This window comes from Tenrec ecaudatus, chromosome 2, assembly GCF_050624435.1.
Source record: "Tenrec ecaudatus isolate mTenEca1 chromosome 2, mTenEca1.hap1, whole genome shotgun sequence".
NCBI classification, from domain to species: Eukaryota; Metazoa; Chordata; class Mammalia; order Afrosoricida; family Tenrecidae; genus Tenrec; species Tenrec ecaudatus.
The window spans coordinates 111377875-111398099 of record NC_134531.1 but is presented as its reverse complement, the minus strand read 5'-3'; the positions used below and the strand labels follow the sequence as shown (position 1 = coordinate 111398099).

At 40.2% G+C, this 20225-nt stretch overlaps 1 protein-coding gene across 2 annotated transcripts in view; it reads right to left on the bottom strand.

The window, feature by feature from the left end:
• MAN2A1 (mannosidase alpha class 2A member 1) overlaps window positions 1-20225 on the bottom strand; it is a 209545-nt gene that overhangs the window by 23164 nt on the left and 166156 nt on the right. The window contains exons 17-19 of one of the 2 annotated variants that reach the window (XM_075541370.1): window positions 11960-12093; window positions 8889-9045; window positions 6102-6235 (exon numbers count right to left, since the gene is read on the bottom strand). In XM_075541370.1, coding sequence (XP_075397485.1) covers window positions 6102-6235; window positions 8889-9045; window positions 11960-12093 — 425 coding nt within the window. The remainder of the gene's footprint in view (window positions 1-6101; window positions 6236-8888; window positions 9046-11959; window positions 12094-20225) is intronic. The other variant, XM_075541371.1, reaches the window with a different exon arrangement.

The window sequence follows — 20225 nt, the reverse complement described above, 5'->3', positions numbered from 1 at the left end:
GGTTGCTTCACTTTAGACCATGGGTCCTGCCACAAATTCTCAATAACTCTAACCCCGTGGGGGCAGGTCATGAACTTTAGACCAGCCAACCCACTGTCATCTTCTCCTCTTAGTCCCTGTGAATCAGGTCCACAGGTTTCAGTGGCCAGACTCAACCCATCTCATCGCTTTATTGCTGCGTTTCTCACTTCCACTGAACAAATGGATCCAGGTGGTCACCTAGCAGCATTTCAGGCTGCCTGCACGCTCCCTTTAACATTCAGTCCTACAGAGGAGAGTTCCTTTAGGGCTCCAACTTTCTCTAGTTTCAGACAAAAGACTAGTTCAATATTTAAAAAATCAATGGGGTCTTTTTTTTTCTTTTTTGGGGTCTTCTCAGTCTGTCAACAGCCCTCTAGGGCAAGTCTCTTCAAAAACAAATGTCCTGCGTATTCCAAAGCCCTGGGTGGGGCTTATTTTTTCAGAACCTTCTTTGTAGGCATGTCATACACCCAGCTAAAGATTCCCAATTTAATGGCTGATGGCAAATAGGCGTAAAACTATTTTTAATTCCCCAAAATAATTTCTATTAATCATTATCTCAATAATACCCAGAAAATAATAGTACAGATAGATCCTAACTCAATTCTTAAAAACAGTCAAGTTCAATCTTTAGCTATTTTATCTTAATCCTTATCTAAACTATTTCATTGATAGAAAACATGGCCTTAGGCCTCTGGCTGCATCAAGTGAGGGTTTGGCTTTCTATCAACCATTCTGACCTTCTGTCAGCCATTGTCCCTGAGCAGCAGGGTCTCTGAGAAATTCAAGGAGTGATTTTGCCCACTGAGCTCAAAATATACATTAACAACATTTTCACCATTTCAAACAGGAATAACCAAGATATCAACAATGAAAATGATCAAATTTTAACTTCCCATATTCTTTCCAGTTAACAACCCAGTAAACTGCCTGACCATTAGGCAGAGGTCAAACAGACATGCACTCTCCATTTTCATTATTTCTCTGGTACCCCAATCCCAAGGTACCATAATGTGTTAGTTCAGGTTGATTAGAGAAGCAAATTCAGAGACATGCATATGTGTGCAACAGACAGCTTTATATCAGAGTAATTGTATATCAAGAAAATATCCTAGCTCCGTCCAGATCAAGTCTATACGTCCAGTATCAGCTCATATGTCTGATGCTAGTCTAGTAAGTCTCTTCAGACTCGCACAGCATATACAATGATGCCAATGTAGGAAGATCACAGGCTGGTGGATGAGAAGTCTTGCAGATGGAGTGGCAATGGAAGCTCTTAGGACTCAAGAGTGAATCTCCACGGGAGTCCTTCACAAAAGAGTGAAGCAGGGAGGGAGTGTGAGTCCCGCTTCCAGAGAGCAAGAGAGGCTGTGACATGAATGGCAGGCTAGATAGACTCCACCCCTTCATTCTATTTATCAAGTTGACTTGAAATTATGAAACTACCATACCTTCAAAGTATTCTCCATTACACATAATACATTTGTCAAATTTGCGATTCCATTCTTAGAAACAATTTTTTTCAAACTCATCTGTTTGGATGGCTGACAGCATCTCCCTCACTTTTTTCTGTGCTGTTCTATGACATCAAATTGCTGTCCCTTCATGTCCTTCTTCATAAGTGAAAACAAAAAGAAGTCACACGGAGTGAGGTCAGGTGAGTCAGGTATGTGGGGCAAGAGAGACATGCTGCACTTTGCCAAAAACTGACACACCGAAATGGCTACGTGAGCAGTGCATTGTCATAGTGACAAAACCAGTCCCTTGTCTGGCACAATCAGGCCTTTTGTCACACATTGTTACACAAACTTTTCGGAACCTCTAAATAGAAAGCTTGATTAACAGTCTGACTTGGTGGCCACATTAATAGTCTGAACTTCAAATGCATTATCCCCCTCACATAAAAAAAAAAAAAAGAGTATTGTCTTGATCTTTGATTTCACCTGATGAGGTGTTTTTTTTCTTTTTTTTTGGGGGGGGGGGGGAGGTGATGATGGTGTCTTCCACTGGCTTGATTGATGCTTGCTTTCGGGGTCATAAATTTAGCACAATGTTTCCTCACTGGTAATGACCTTGGGGAAAATGCCTGGGTTGCTTCAGAGCTGTTCTTTCAAAGGATGACACGTAGCTCTTTTTCCTGGTCAGTCAGAACCCGAGACACAAATTTTGCAGCTACCCTTCTCATTCCTAAATTTTCCATTTAAATTCTCTGAACTAACCTCCAAGACAGTCCAGATAGCTTTCCCATCTCTTCAATGGTCTGTCGTCAGTCTTGAAGCACAAGTACACAAATTTTGTTAAAAATTTTGTCCATTTGGGGAGTTGATGGATTTCCAGAATAAGGTTTGTCATTAATCGACATTTCACCTCTTTTGAAACAAGAAAACCACTCCTATACTTGCATTTCCCCCATAGCTCAGTCCTTGTAAGCTGTGTTCAAGATCACATTTTCTACGGCATTTTCCCCGAGAGGAAGCAAAATTTCACAGCCACATGCTGTTCTCTTAAATTAGCCATCACAAAAAACAAGGTTCAAGTGAAACTTTTACAGAAAATGCAGTGACTAGAAAGAACCTTCCCAGGTGATGCAACTGGGTGCACTAATTGAGAGTGAGTTGCTCAATGCTCACCTAGTGAGAAAATGCAGACTATGAAAGCTCTATCCAGCAGAACGTTTTTTCCCGGTACCCCTCACACAGTGCCAATCATGGGCTCATTTGTGTTTCCCCTATATAGCATACATATAGGATTTCCCTGCCGGAAACAGTCCGAAGCACGGAGAAGCATACCCGAGTATTTTAAATGCCAGCAAGGTTACACATGGTGGACAGGTTTCAGCAGAGCTTCCAGGCTAAGAGTGACTAACAAAAAAGCCTATAGATCTCTTCTAAAAACTGGTCAATCAAATCTTTACAGACCACACAGGACATGCCTGAATTGCTAGTTTTGAATACATCATCAGGAAGGATCAATCGATAAAAGAAATCGTGCTTGATGAAGTCGACAGCCCGGAAGGGAAAGGGAGACCGTGTGTGAGATGGCCCAGCATACTACCCTCGGTGAGAGATTTGAGCTTCCTGATGAGCATGAGGATGGAACTGGGTAAGCCCACATTTAGTTCCATTACACATGAGGTTGTGATGAATCACAAACAACTCAACACTAGGCTAGCTAACAACTCTCAGGGCACTTTTGTCCATGGGAGGAGAAAGACATCAATCAAGTAATCACACACCCAGATAGGGACGGATGCATGGTTCTGCTGGAACACAGGAGAAGGGAATGTGACCTCGCTAGGGAGAATCCGGTGACAGTATGAGCCCCAATCTGAGCAGAGGGGAGGAAAAGGTCTGTGCAGATAGGCTCTACGTGGAAGAGCACAGAGGATGGAAAGAAACCCTGTGATCCCTGAGCAAAGAGAGCTGGAGAGGCATCCTAGATGAGGCGGGGCCTGAATCACAAGGGAATCTGTGGCTCATGGTAAGGATTTTGGCTTTCATGCAGACAGCAATGATACATCATCAGAGAACTTAAGCAAGAGCGGCAATAAGGTCAGATCTAGCTTTGAAAAAGCACACCACTCTGCTTTCTAGGTTGAGAACAGATATCACACAAGAGAAGAGCAGAACGGATACACAGACTTGAGCCAGGAGCCACATGATTTGAGTTTAGACTAAAGTGGTGGAGGTAAAGAAGTTCACGGATTTGAAATAGCTCACTGAGGCACAGAGGTGCAGGTCATGACTGGAGAGGGAGAAGCATTTACCAGGGATGCCCCCGAGGCATCTGGTTTGGCACCGGATGCAGATGTCAGTAGCCAAGTTAGGAAATAATCAAAGAGGGCCAAATTTGGGTGGAATAAAGACCATGGTATCTGAAACATGTTTGATGTCCTCAAGGTGCCCTTGACAGAATCAGAAAGAAATGTGAGGAAGTAACTGGAAGATGGGTATGGAGATGAGACATGAGGCCAAGCTAGACAAATACACTGTGGGTTTCATTGGTGTAGAAACAGTCATAAAAGTCTTAAGAGAAGAAGAGATTGCTGGGGGAGAGTATAAAAAATGAGGACTCCCGTATTTAATGAACTAACAAAGAAACTGAGAAAGAAGTACCAGAGAGGAAGAAGGAAGAAGGAGAGCCAAGAGAGGTACCGTGGAAGCTTTGGCCAAGCAGTGTTTCATGGTATGGATAGCTGAAAAACGTTACGTAAGGTCACACTGAACATGTCCACTGGACCCAGTGAGGGAGAAGAAAGCCAGACTGAAATGAATTGAGCTTGAGAGGCAAATGGTGAAACTAGCTCATTTCATAAACTCTGGCTTTAGACCAGGGGTCCTCAAACTAACAGGCCACATGCAGCCCGCCAATGATATTTATCTGGCCCACCGGGTGTTTTTGCCCTGTTTTTTTTTACTTCAAAATAAGATATGTGCAGTGTGTACAGGAATTTGTTCATAGTTGGTTTTTTTTTTTAAGCTATAGTCTGGCCCTCCAACCATCTGAGGGACAGTGAACTGGCCCCGTTTAAAAAGTTTGAGGACCCTTGCTTTAGACGGTAGCAGAGAGAGGGTGGTAGTGTAGGGGAAACAAGAATGCAAGTGGGCGTGAGGGTTATTTTTAATAAGAGATCACAGAGAATGTTTAAAAGGCAACAGAAAGGCTCGATGGAAAGGCTCATCTCTGTTATGAAGGATGTGGAAGGGGAAAAGGAGTTAGGATCAATAATGAAAGGTTTGTGAGGAAAATAAAGGGGTATGCGGTAGTTACATAATCTGGTGTTAGAGGATTAAGAGTGCAGGGGTGGAGTCTAGGCTGTCAATCAGGATTTAGCCAATGAGGCCTCTGTGTGGGCATGGCCTTCTGAGGATTCTGGGGACTCCTGTAATTCCTCTTTGGAGGCGGGGAAAAACACACACACACACTCTCTCTCTCTCTCTCTCCTCACTCCTTTGGAGACTCTCTACTGACAAGGCTCACTCCCTGAAAGACATTTCTGAAGAAGAGCCACATGAAGCTACCCTGATGCAGCCCTAGGAGATAAAGGAACCAGTACTGAGATGCTTACAATGTCACTGGATCCACAGTACTTCCAACCCACTGGCCTGTGATCTTCCTGTATTCGGCGTCATTGTATGTGTTTCGTGAGTCTGAAGAGGGCCTTACAGATTGGTATTGGACATATGGGCAAATATGAGACTTATGGACTTGGTCTGGACAGGGTTGAAATGTTTATTCAATTGCTCTTGTATATAAAGCTCTTTCTTTTACACATGAGTCTCCCCGGATTTAGGAAGATTACAGGGGATGACCTAAGGGCAAAGGAAGAGAAACTTCTCTATTGCAACAGGAGGGAAGAAGGCCAAGGTGAAATAGTAGGTGAATATTCAGAGGGTGAGGTCACTGTGCAAAGGCGAAGGAGAGTTGAAAAGGTCAGTATGGAAACAGGGAGTGAAGTAAACAGGCATGGAGCTCCACAGAGCTCCATCTGAGATTGGCTGGTTGGTCGTTATTGATTTCTGGAGGACTGAGGATGACTTTTTGCTACCTGAATTAAGCTGAGTGTCAGACTCTTTGAGATTTAGGTGGGCTTTTGCCAGACTGCTTACAAGAAAATATCAGATTTTCACTTTGAGGAATGAAAATTTAAAATCAGGAAGACAGGATAGTAAACGAATGCATCTTCAGCTAGGAATCCAAGATCAAAATAAGTACCTCAGTTTCAAATAAATTTTACTAATTTATCTCTTAAGTGTGTAATCATGACCCATTCTTTAACTCTAATCTACTTCAATGTAATTTGAATACATCTCACCCAAACTAATTATGACCTTTTTAAAGAAAGAACTGCATGATAAAACTAAAGTACATAAGTAAATAAATAAAACAAATAAATAACCCAAATAGACATCACACAGGATATAGAGGACCGAAGTCCACCTCTATGATGATGGACTATATTTATTATAAGCATATATCAAAATCAGAAATTGTGAAAGAAAAAAGGTGGCAAACCATAATTTCAAATTTTGGAGATCAGCAAACAACATCACCCACATAGAAGCTCTGTGCATTCCTACCATGTTAGCGACACTTCTTTTTTCTAGTAGTAGTCTAAATAAATTGGCTGTAATTTTGTTATCATGAACACCTTGCCCAAGGCCACGGTTATCATCTTGCATGAGTCTTCGATCCATGATAACTTCAATCTGACCTGGAAAACAAGCCAGCAAGCAACAGAAAGCCGGTCCACTTTTAATATAAATATTCATATAAATTATTTAATACAAATGCTCATTGAGGTTAATTAGTTTCTCATAGAGCCAAGGAGATAAGATTTACACAACCCAATGTACCATGAGATCATTCCTGATAAAAATTTGAAGCAGCCAGGGTAAGCTCATGAAACAGGAATGTATTTCTGCTTTTCTTCATTAATATTCAACAATATCAGATTTGAAGTTTTAAAAATGGGACACCAAATATGAAAACTCAAATGGAACTTAAAGCAATCTCAGAGTAAATTTTAAGTACTAGAATTTTAAAAATAGTAGCATTTCATTCCATTTCATGAAGTTCATTAAAAATACACGTCGCATAATGAGTAATAAGATAAATATAGATCTAAAGGGTTACTAAGAAGTCCTGGTGGTGTAGTGGGTTAAACATCAGGCTGCTAACCTGAAGGTCAGCAGTTCAAATCACCAGCCATTCCACGGGAGAAAGATGAAGCTATCTCCTCCCATAAGGATTTACCGTTTCAGAAACCCAGAGGGGCAGTTCTACTCTGTCCTACTGTATAGGGCAGCTATGAGCTAGAATGTACTTGATGGCAGTGAATGAGATAGGGTCACCATGAGTCAGAATTGACTTGATGGCAGTAAGGTAGGATCTTAAATGGATTCAAAAGTGAAACTTTGTTTACTTAATATATGGCATTTCTCTACAAATCCCTAGAATTTGGAGACACCCTGTAGCACTCCCTTCTCTGCTTAGTACTGTGATCTCCACTGTCTGCTTCCTGGAGCCACAGTTGATCCCTTCATTTACTATGTAGTAATCTATCTTCCAGTTTATATTGGAGGCTGATTAGGCTATAATATTACATATTTTAAAAGCCAAAGCCCTATGTATAGACTTAGGATTGTGCTCAAGTAAGAATTACAAAGCTAGATATGCTAAACAAACAAACAGTTAGTTATTCAAATGTTTTATTATTAAATGATCATTTGGCCTAAAATGGAAATAGTGAGCATACACTATTTTTGTAATAGTACTGCTACATAGTCAAACTAAGTCTATATCGTTTCTGTCTTCTCTGTTTAGGTATTCAGTATATAAAATGACTTCATCACAATTTTCTTATCACGCCCCCGCTGTTGTTACTATATCCAACATCCAGGTTTTAAAAGCCAACTGTTCTGACCTCGCTCCCCAGACACTGGGGCCAAATGCCCATAACTCATCTGGAGCTTCATCACTTCACGCTCAAATCCGATCATCAATCTCTTGTAGCTCTTTCTCTCTTTGCCTTCAAACGGTAGTTGATATGACACAAAGACAGCCGTCTCCTAAGCTGCACTCAAACTGCTTTATGTGTGTAGCTGTAATGCCCACAGCACAGGCCGAGTCTGATTTCTCATCTCACTCAGAAAAGGAGAGAATACACCTGGGTTTGTCATCCACCGCGTCTCGCATCCAGAGTAGAACGAGTTTTAAAATGGGTGATTCAAGAATTTCATCTGGCACAAAGATGCTTTATGTTTTTCAAAAGATTATGCCAAAACTTTCACATTGGAAGACTTCATATTAAATTCAAGATGTTATGATTCTTTTTGAAAAGTTGAAAGATAAGGAACATTGGACTCACAGTTAGTTAGCACTAAGTGGTGGCTGCCCATTGGTAAATGGAGAACCACACTACTGAGTCAGCATCAACTTGATGGCAGTGAATTTGGGTTTTGGCTCTTTTAGATATTAACTTAGCAACTGTTAGTATTTTAGGGAAAGAGAACAGTTGGAGACATATTAATGAGCATTCCCTCACTCACTGTCATCAAGTCAATTACAACTCATAGCAACCCAACTGGGTTTCCAGGACTGCAACTTTATGAGAATAGAAAGCCCCATTTTTCTTTCACGATATAATTGATAGCCAAGATAAAATGTTAAATGCAAAAATATACATATTAGAAAGCTTAGTTGCGTCCCAACAGAAAACCCAATTCTCTGTCCACCCCCTAATCTTTCTATCTTTTGGAACCCTATAATCTGCATTGGGTTGCTATCCGCATGACCGGCATTCGGAAACCACCAGCAGCTCCTCAGGAGAAAGACTGGGCTTTCTACTCCCGTAAACCGTTCTAGTCTCGGAAACTCACAGGAGTCAGCATTGACTCAATGACAGTGAGATAAACCATGTCTGTTCGTTAGCTCTTTATCCCACGGCTCTATCATCCATTTTCTCCTTTTTTGGTGGTGGTGCAATAGAAAGACCATAATTTAGAGAAAAATCCCAGTGTGAACTGAAACATTCTAAGTTTGCACATCTGGAATAATAATCCAAATGCTTAGAGGTTACTTTCTGCATCTGTCAAGTCAATCACAAGGGCACCTAAACACAGACACTATCACGAGAAGAAAATATTGTTTTCATGTGGCATGGAGTTGTTCTCCATCTGAAGGTTGAAGAAACAGATCATTTTATGTTGTCTCCACAAAACTTCAAATCAATTAATTCCTGGCTGCTGGAAAGAAGACAGTTAAGCTTTAGACAGAAAATGATAATCACACATTTTGACCAATAGAAAAACTTTAAAATTGGAACTGAAACCTTACAGAGCATAAAAAATTAAGACAACACTTACCACTTTTAAAACTTGAAACGCCCAAAGACTGAGCAGAGTGAAGTGTCAAGCGATGCTCTGTGTCCTGGATGTAAGCCAGTGTAGTCATTGGGTACACATTTGCTTGAATAGGCAATTTGCTCATTGTCATTCGGGGTTGAATCTGGAAGACCAAAGACTTCTCTTATTAAAAAAACATAATCAATTAACACTTCCATAGACAAATTAGTACTGATTATGAAAACTCACCCCCCCCACACACACACAAAGAAGAAGAAAAAAGTCGTTTTCTTTGCTGCTCGAGGAAGGAGATAATTTAAAAGTATAATATGAAAAAAAACATGAGGATCTCAGATTTAAGTGAGAAAGTAAACTTTAAGATCTTAAAAACACAATGCTATTTAAATTCAAAATAAAAATGCTTTATAAAAAAGTCGTCTAGTTCTCCCAATATTTGCATAAAACAAATTATAAAGGTATTAAGTATTAATTTCTCATCTAAGTCTACCACACTGCTTTGGTAATGAATGCTAAGAATAATAGCTTTCTATCCCCTTTCAAGAAATCTCTTATAGTACTTGAAAGAATCACTTTTAATACATATCATAGATCTCACCACCAAATCCTCCAGCATTATAATCAAATGCATATCTGTTTTGAAAAAAACCATTCAATACTATTACTCTTGTTTCCTTTCAAAGCAGGTAATTCTAAACTACAATCTCTGTACATTTAATACTTGCGTGTATGAAATACAATTCTTACTTTCTTTAGATTTTGAAAGTGTCCTAATGGCAGCCCAGGTCAGAGTGGCCTGTGTTAACTCAGAGAGGACTTGAAACAGATTTTGTTATATCACGGGCTCTGACTTGTAGCGACCATAAGAACAGATGGGAAGGGCTTCTGTGGGTTTCCAAGACCCTCTTCTTTCTTATGTGCAGCGACTGGTGGCTTTGAACTGCTGACCTTACCATTCATTAGCAGCCCAACAGGTAACCCACTAACAGCACCAGGGCTTCCTTATTACCAGGGAATCTTAATTCATCCCACTTAAAAATTCCAAGGAATACACAGTGCTTAAGGGACATGGAGCTTCTGTTAAGGGTGATGGAAAGATCTGTGGTTGGATAAGGGTAACAGTTGAAGAAGATAATAAATACAATTCATGTCAGTGAACTATCCATGTACAGTGTTGACTCTTGTGAAAGTTTAACAAGAAACTCAAAACAAAAACATAAAGGTAATATAATAGCTAACACTGAGTTCCCACTATGTCATGTATAGTACTAGATAATTCATAATTTTGATCTTGAACTTTCATACCAAACCTACACACTTGCTGTGTACCTAACTTACAACAAAAAAAGAAAAACATTTAAAACTATATTTAAACACAGAATTCCCTGTATCGTCTTTTCCATCTTGCCCCTCACCTGTTAATTAACTAAACTCCTTCTAAAAATGACATTAAATTACCATAATCATATTGCTGCCCCGAACCCATGGCTCTAGATTTTTACTTTTACCCAATTTCCACATTTACAAAAGCTTAAAATGGTTTGTTTTTGAAGACCCAGTAGACTTAAATTTTTTCCCCTATTTATTCAAATGCTGTCTTTGAAAAGAATATTCACATTTTCCACTATTCATTTTAACTAAGTTTTTTTCATTCATGTATACACCCACACATGAAAATAATTGCTTCTGGAGAATTTCAGAAAAGACTTTCTTTCATACATCAGGAAAATGAATCACCATAAAGTCAGGGTTTCATTTGATAACCAAACAGCTGTAGTAGAATTAATGTGGTAGTTCAAAATGTGTGCTGTAATTTTTATGCTTTGGAAAATGTTTAAATTTAACTTTTGGAGGAAATCACAGAAGAGAAAATGATCACAATCCCTTCTATCTATGCCCACTGAAAATCAGACCAAGTAAAAACAACTGCAATGAAATTATTCCTATTCATAGCCAGAAATGGTGACAATGCTGTTTTAAATACACAGCAACATTTTAAAAATTATTAAAAGATATGACCCACACCTTCCATTCTGAATTTTGAGTTTTAGGTAGCAATCAGCACAATAGCCGGTGAGATCCAAGGACGGTGAATGACAAACTCAAACCGGAAGAAAGGAATGGTACCAGAGCTTCAATTGTATACAGCCAGTTTGCAGAAGGCTATGGAGGGCAGTGGAAGCCCGAAATCCATTTGCAGGCCTACATATGGCTTCTCTGGTGGATTCTCTCTGACAACAGGCCAGGGAGGTGAACAGCCTTACTATCAAGCGGAGTGCATCGGCATTTTTTGTTTTGTTTTTCTGTATTTTATGTTTCCTGTATATGAGAGCCAGCTAGCACTACAGAGACTATAGTGCTAGAGCTATAGAGCTAGAATGACTAGATTGATGATTTCTTGGGAAGTCTGGAGGGGACATTGGGGAGAGGTAGAGAAATGCTAATAATGAGTACAAGACAGAAGCAAATGTTCTACAATTGATTGTGGAGATGATGGTACAACTCTTTTTAATAGAACTGAATTATTGAATTACGTGACATGTGAAATATATGCCAATAAAACTCTACAAATTTATTAAACTTGATAATTGACAACATGAAAAAAATTTGTGGAAAAAGAACTCTCAAGAAACTTAAAAGAACTCATTAACACATCACACATTTAAAATTATATGTAGAATAAACTAAATACTCACAGGCTGGTTTCTTATAAGAAAAGTAAATAAAAAACTCATCCATTAATCCCTTATTATGCTTCCTTACAATCAGACAATCTCATGTATTTTTAGTATCAAAGTATCTAAAAGACATATTGGTTGCCCAATTATCCCTGGGGGGGGGGGGAAGGGTTATGAATAGGTCTTCCACAAGTGATCTATTAAATATTCATCCAACTTTGGAAATTATGATTGAATACTGAATCTAAAACTTTCAGTTAAAATTCAGTTTTATTTTAGGAGTAAGATTTCAATCTGAATCATGTTTCTTTTAAAGATTCCAGTTAACTGGCTTATTACCAATAAAAAATTATATACTGATACAACCATTACTTTGGCATTTTGAAGGAAAATTACCTGGTATCCATTCAGGTCAGTATAAAATCTATTTTGGCTGTTGATGTTAGAAGAAATTCTCATTGCAATCTCACGGTTGTATTCTTTTCTGATATCCACAATGTTGGAAATTTCCACAGACTGTCCTTCAACTCCTAAATTAAAAAACAAAAACACATTGATTTGTCCCACAATTCTTAAAGACTATGAAACTTCTCCCAGCTTTCATATATTTTCTTGTTCTCTATTATCGTTACCATCTTTCATATATGAAATGATGTCACAGTTCACCTTTTCTCTTGTTCTCTATCTTTTTAAGTTAGAGATGGTGGACAATACTTAGTAAGGGGCCAATATATTTCAACAGAAGGATAAAGAAGTTGGGCTGAAATGGATGAAAACCAAAACACAACAAGTCCACTGCCATCCAAGCGAATTCTGCACATGATGGGAAGCCGTATGTGGGAAATGGAGTGGCAATATGCAAATATTAATGTTCATTGTAGTGCTGCCCTTCAGTGAAAACCACTACTTGACCACCAAGAGATAAACAGAAAAAGTAAATGTGGGGCATACATACAGTGGACTACTACAAAGGGAAAGTCCTGATACATGCCCACAACATGGATGAACCTGGAAAACTTGAGTAAAGCCAGCCACGAAAGAAACAAATAGAGTAGGGTCTCACTAACATGAACATCTAGACTAGAGAACGCATGGAGGCCAAATCTTGTAAGTGGTGAGCAGGGGACGAAGGGAAGAGGAAAGAGGGGTGCTTTATTGAGGTACAATTTGTTTCCGGTAATGTGTTAGGGTAATTTAAAAAGGGATCATGCCAATGCCAATGAGTAATTTAACCAGTACCATTGAATTGCACATGTGAACATTTTTTTACTTGCGACTTACACACACACACATATTTTTATTACAATAAAACAATTTTAAAAAACAACATGCAAATGGTTGTCTAGCTAAATTCTAGAAGGGAGAGAGAAAATGAAATGAGAATGGTAAATCCCAGTCCACCTTTCCTCCACACCCCCATTCCCCAAAAGAGCCATCCTCGTCCAATTCCTTATACACGAGAAATTTTGATACAGCTAAAATTTACACTGTGCTAGTTCGACAGCCAGCCTATTACTGCCCACCATCTCTATTTAGGAAATAAAACAGGTCATTTTATGAGACAATTTATTCCTGAAATCGGCATGAGCAGATTAGGGTTTGTGGGGTATCATCTGGGGAGCTCCCAGATATTAAATCACATTTAACTGAGCTGGACAGATCTTAGGACTCCTGTTAATGGAGTGATCCATTTACCCCTTGATACATAAACCCAAAGACCATTGAAAAAGTCCTAGAAGCATTTTGTAATAAGCCTACAATATTACTTGTTTCTATCTGTCCCTCTGTCCTAACTATATCTGCAGGTCCTCAGTGAACCTTGACTTGATTACACAGATGGAGAAAGCAGTTAAGAAGAAACCCAACACTCAGAGCTAGTGGGTATGAGAGAGGATACAGGTCTGAGAAAAAGAGCAATTGGAAAATAGTCATCAGAAAGGTTGGCCTATCTTTTTTCAAAACCTCGAAGCTTTTAGGACTCCAAAAAACCTTAAAATTTTACCTGTGGTTTTTATTTTTTGTCACACACCTCAAAAACAACCTTCCCACTGTTATAAAGCAAAGAGTTGTACACAGAAAAACGAAGGCAAGAACAGAGCAAGGCTAGCTTTTTTATAGAAGCCAGGAAGAATCTCCAGGGCTTGCAGAAGGTGACAGCACGTAGTTAAAGAACGGGAAGTTAGCATCTGTGGAAGTCGACACATGTACATCCAATCCAGGCACTGGATCCTGGGTGGGCAAGCAGTCAGTATACTTCTCTCTGAACTGAAAGGCTGCAGGTTTGAGTCCACCCACAGGTACACCTCAAGAGAAAGCGCAGGTAATCTACTTCTGGAAAAAAAAACAAACACCAAATATCCTGCGAAGCAGCCATGTGCCAGAGAAACTCTAAAATATAAACAACATGGTGTTGTACACTAAGTGGATTGAATCCTCCACTAATAACATTTTTGGAATGTTCACAGAACTTCTTTTCAGGCACCTGTAGCTCTTCCTACACAGCAGTCTCATCTGGTGTAGTCAGCTAACTTCAGTTTCTTTCTTAGGATGTTCATGAAGTTATTAAGAATGTGATCATGAAGGAAGGGCGGGGTGGGTGGCAGACACCTCCTCCCACCTCTTGCTTTATGGTCACAGTCTTCACACTTCTTTCTGCCAGTGAAACATGCACACATCTCCTGTTACCAAAAGGACCTACAGGCAATTCAACTATCTCCACTACTATTGCGAAGTTCAAGGAAAAATAAAAGTCACAAACTGCTGACAGAATAGTTACCTTTTTTGAACTAGAATTTTTTTTACTCCAACATGCAAACTTTCTTTTTAGCGTGCTTCCATAAATGGAATTTTCTTGAAGCCAAATCGAAATGCCTATGGAATCTTAATAGACAAGCTTTTACAAATGAACCAAGGTTTTGCCTCAAACACAAAATGGAGTGCCAGGGAGAGTAGCAGGTGACAAGGGAATTATCAATTTTACTTGGAAACATCTGCAGGGATTTTAGCACTGTTTTACGTTTTCTCCTCTCCGCAAAGGATATTCTCTCAGGGGTCAACAAAATACATGGAATGAAGTAAATCCTTAACAAGGGAGGGCATCATTAATTTCAATCTCTATCTCCAGAAACATTTACAAAGAGCATGCTCTAGGAAAAAGTGAATAATTCCATGTTACCTCCAGCAATAATAAGTTATTTCCATTGAGAAAACTAGCTTTCTTCTGCTTAGCATTACGCTCAGACCTGTTGTGGCAACAAATGCTTAGAGCACTTAAGTCTCTAAGTCCAATCAAAATTGAGGAAGACATTAAATCATCTGCAGGATAGTTCTTAAATAAGATAAAACAATGATCTTATTATGAACAAATCAAATAGAAGCAAACTTAAAATGGAACTAAAACAGGAATATATCCCTGAGTTTCTCAAAGTGAGTTTGTTATTATTTTAAAGAACAAGATGAAGTGGAAGATTGTTTCTTACTCTGCACCGAGATTCCCTAAGGTGTGCCTTTCCTAAAGAGGTGCACAGGATAGTGGAAGAACTCGCTAAAAGGCAGAGCTTTAAATCCCGTGGGCCTTGAGCATTGCTGGCTCTTTGTTGTGCGTGGCACCATGAAATGGGCCTACTCTAGTGTGCGGGTTGAACGCTGGCCCTCCAGAAGAAATGCTCAAGTCCTACCTCTTGGAGCCTGAGAATATGAACTTACGTGGAAGAAGGGTATTTGCAGATGTCATTACTTAAGGAACTTGAGAAGAGATCATCTTGCGTTACACCCAGTGGGGCCCTAAATCCAATGACATGTCCTTCTCAGAAACACAAGGGAAGACAAGGAGAAGAGGAGGAGAAGGAACTGTGGCCCAGTGGCAAAGACGGGGGTTAAGCAGTCACAAACCAGCCAGCTCCTCCTGTAGCCACTAGAGCCGGCAAAGGCAGGCCAGTCCTGTGGACACCTTGCTTTTGGACTTCTGGCTTCCAGAGGACACTGCTGTTATCTGAAGCCACTAAGTTTGTGGTATGTGTTATGTGTTATGGGAGCCTTGGAAACCTAAGCTACTTAGGCGCGACTGGCCAGGGGCATCTAAACTCGCTGTGTTTTTAAGTCCTAGAAAGAAAAGCAGCTCCTTCCTTACCAGACCAGTCCTATTGTGGAGGAGAGGTATGTGTGATGTCACTCCCAGGTTTCAACAAAGAAAAACAAGTGCTTTCTTGTTGCTAACACTTCACACTCTGCCCCTGGAGTAGAGAGAGACTGGAAGTAAGGCAAGGAAGGAATCTTGCTAGTCCTCTGTTGAACTGAGGGCCACAGTGAATTGTCTCTGAAGGCACCATGGCAGTATATTATTCAGTACATGCTGGAGGGTGTCCTGTTTACCCTCATCCCACTCACACCGACTCTTAGACAACATCTGTCTATTTCTACTGCTTAACTCGTTGTAAGCACATAGCAGGTACTAAATAACATTTAAGAGAACTAGTGAGGACCTGAGAGGCTGTTGTCCACCAGGTAGAAGCTAACTGACACCCAGGGGAATCAGATTGGCTACGGATAAGGTCCAAATAGTTGGAAAGACAAGGAAACTGCTGGTTTCATTTTGAGCAAACATGTGGTAACTTCCACACATACTTAATTAAGGTTTTTAAGGCCACAACTTGGCTTCTATTTGTGTGCCCGGCACACAGTCGGTGTACAATAATTATCTGCCCAGTGAGGGGTGGCAAGTACTATGTGGGAATGGTAACAGCTGTAGTCGAGAGCTTCCTCTGTGCTGGGGACTGCTTTTCCTAAGCCTAAGAGGCCATACAACTGGCAGGGCCAGAAGTAAAGCCCTCGCAACCACCTCGCCGCACTGGCACACCAGTAATTGGAGGGGGTGAAGTCACATCTTTGGAACTGAGAAGTGAAAGCAGCTTTGGAGCAACTGAGAATTTCTTTTTTACAGAGCTCATATTGGGATCTGATATGCTGAAAACACACTCTCTCTCTCTCTCTCTCTCTCTCTCTCTCTCTCTCTCTCACTCACTCACTCACTCACTGCCCTCAAGTAAAACTGGGTCTCTGAAGACAGAGACATTATTAGTTAAGTTACTGGGGTGAAGTCTGACTAATACGCTATGGCTGGGTTTTCTTAGCAATAGGAAAGAGAGACAGTGACAGGGACATAGAAGGAGGACAGCCACCTGATTAAATCCAAGGTTGGAGTTGGGCATAGCCTGCTGACATCCTGAACTCATGTTGATTTTGCCACCCATATACCATGTTGGTATTTTGTTACAACAGCTCTAGGGAGCGTACAAACCAGGTGCTTCCAGTCAATTCAATCTCATGGAGACACATGGGTCACAGCAGAATTGGGCTCCACGAGTTTTCAATGGTTGATTTTTCAGAAGCCCGTTAACAGGACTCTTTTTCTAAGGTGCATTTGGGCGGAACCAAGCTTACACCCTTTCAGTTTACAGGCCAGCACCTTTACCATCTGCAACCCCCAAGAACTCCAGGAAATGAAAGCACAAGGTCTATTGCAGAGCAGACACAAAAAAGCTCTTGCTCTGAGATGGGCGCTAAATGTGAGCACAGGAAGGAGGCACCCACCGGCTCAGCTCAACATTGTTTCTATGACTGAAAACGGAGAACACCACCAAACCAAAGCCAACTGCCACTAAGTCAATTCTGCGTCCCAGCCATCCTCTAGAACAGAGCAGAACTGCTCTCGCTGGTCTTGCGGGAAGGAGGCAGCCTCACCTTTTTCCTGTAGAGTGGCTGGTGAGTTCCAACCGCTGACCTTACAGGTAACAGTCAAATGCCTAACCCACTCCATCACCAGGGCTCCTATTACCTGGGAATTGAATAAATGTAAGCAAATATACCTATGCTGTGGAATGCTATGTAGTCAATTTTTAAAAAGGTAATTCTGCCTTAGCAAAGAGAGATCAAATGAAAAAAGCTAAATGCAGCCAGTGGGTAGTATGATCTTGGTGCGAAAAGCACATACAAATAATACTATATATTTTGACAAGTATAGTGTGTTGGTGTGCGCACCTATGTCCGTATTACCCTCTTGAATAGCGGGCAGGGGTCAGACACAGAGTCCGGGGCTTTACCGAAGAATGGCTGTGTTTAATTTATGGTGCTGGCAGAGTGACAGTACCATGACCTGCCAATAGAAACACCAAAGCTCTCAGAAGAAGTGCAAGCAGAGTGCTCCTTAGAGGCAAGAATGGTGTGATGTCATCTCACATTCTTTGCATGTGTGTCATGAAAAACCAGTCCCTGGAGAAAGACTGTTAAAGTAGAGGAGAGGGAAAAAGAGGAAGAATCTTAACAGGAACAACCAAATTTGAACCCGAAGTGTAGAATCTTGTGTTAGTGTAATCCTTTTCTACTCGTGGGATCACCTGATTCCAGCAAGCCTGAACGCAAGGTCGGCTCTTTCAAGGCGCATACACGGAAACATCAGACATTATTCTCACCATATTCAGATGGTGACAGGAGTGAGAGGCACAGGCTGGGAACAAGTCTCACAGAGCAGCACGGGATTCCTCCCTGCTCCAGCACAGACCCAGTACCAGATCCGTGGCCCTCACGATGTGACCTGAGTAAGTCATTAAAACAAGATACGGACAGTACCACCTGAACCACATCTATTTAGGAAAATACTAAATCATAATGAGAATCCTAAAGACAGAATTCCAGCCTTTGAAAAAAGGAGCTCCTGTATATACTCACGTACAGCCAAGTTTTTCAGCATATTTTTAATGCAGTTTTTGTGGTAAAAGTAGGTGCCTCAGTTGATATTCGAGTGTACACGGTAACTCAAATGTAATACATATATGGAAATCAACTCATATAAACTAAATCTTCTAAAAGCCCATGCGTGATTCAAAGAAAGGTCTTTTAATTTCAATAATTGTCCTGAAAATGTGAACTCTAGGACAAAATGGTGTCTCTTGCTGTCTACCTAACTGTTGCTACATCCCTTTCCCAGGAATTTGTGTTTTCCTAGAGAGGGTGGCTGGGTCCTCGGTGCACAGCAGAAGACAGTAAGTAGTAACAGGTGCCATGCTAAGAACACTTCCCCCACTCATTTCAGAAGCCCTTTTATATTTAAATCATAAGTCATAAAATACCTTGCCCATTATTTACTTTCGTGACAGTTTTGTTTTCTATGAACTTTATGTAACTTAACTTGGAAGTCAACACATAATTAATGCACACTGCTAAGTTCAATAAATAGATGTAAAAAACAATTCTCACAATGATAAAAGTAAAGTCAGATACTCTGTTTCTAAACAGTCTAAAATAGATTTTTTAAAATAGCATTCATATCTGAAAGTACTACGAATAAAAATGGTAGTAATTTTCTCAACAGAATGACCTTTGTCTCCATGTTGACTTACTCAATTCATTAACTACTGTAAGATCTAATGTATCCTCTGAGGTACTCCTGGCTTCCGGGTTTGTAAATGTTCACACTGATTATTTCTCCTCCAATGAAAATTTCAACATGTACTTTAATGAATACAAATTTTAATCATTTTTATTCCCACTCTCAAATTAAAGAAAATTAGGCTGCAACACTTTGTTCTATTTGTAAACCACTACATACATAACTACAATTATGAGGTAGGCACTACTGCACATGCTTTATGCATTTCATTTAAAGAATTCTCAAAACAATTTTACAAAAATAAATGCACACTAGGAAAGGTACAGTGCTTCAGTCATTTGGACTACCAATTTTGATTACTAAACATGCGGTCTATGCAGTCTAAGGTACTTGAAGGAGTATGCCACGAAACTGGAACTTTCTTTCGTTTCAACACAGGTTGTTCCGGAAAGGACGTGGTCTAACAAAAGCATGCCCAGGGAAGAAAAGAAGGTGACTCACACCAACAGTCTGCTTGTCCTTTGGTATCTTTCCCATCATCTAGGTGTGGGCTGACCTGGGACATGGAAGGGAGCAAAAGTGGCAGAATCACACTTTCTCTGTGGCCTTGTCCTCTGCAGTAGCATTCTGAACACCCTACTTCTCCCCGATATGCTCCTTCTTCCACGGGGCCTCAGGCAGGATGCTCAGCTCCTGCACACTGTTCTGAATGACACAGACCTGCCAGAGACATGAGGCTTTCCCTTTTCCCACCACCCTTTCATTGTTTCCCCCATCAGACAGGACCCAGCTCTAGCACACTGAACTAGGAAAAGCTGTGGGTTATTTGAAACAGCGACGATTTGAAACACTGGTGTCTAATTAGATGTGAACGGCTGGAAAACAAATATGTCTACAAAATTCATTAATACTGGAGGCATAACTAATAGAGATGTGGGGCTGTAAGTTATTTAAAGTAACTGATTAAAATTAGTATCAGATAGAGATCATCCTGAGATTCTGGCATATAGTCCAGGAGTTTATAAAGTATTGAATGGTATACTTATAACAATTACTCCTTGCATTGTCACCTACTTAGGGGCACAATATTCCTTTACAGTTGATATCTATAAAAACAAAAACTAACCCAGATGCTCAGATCAATCTCATTCTAGCAACAGGTAACATTTATCAATGAACAAGTGAACATGTTGAAGATAAAATGGGTATAACTCATGTCGTTAAGAAAAATGTTTCTTTTAAATTATGTATTTTACAAACTAATTCACCAAAATGTTC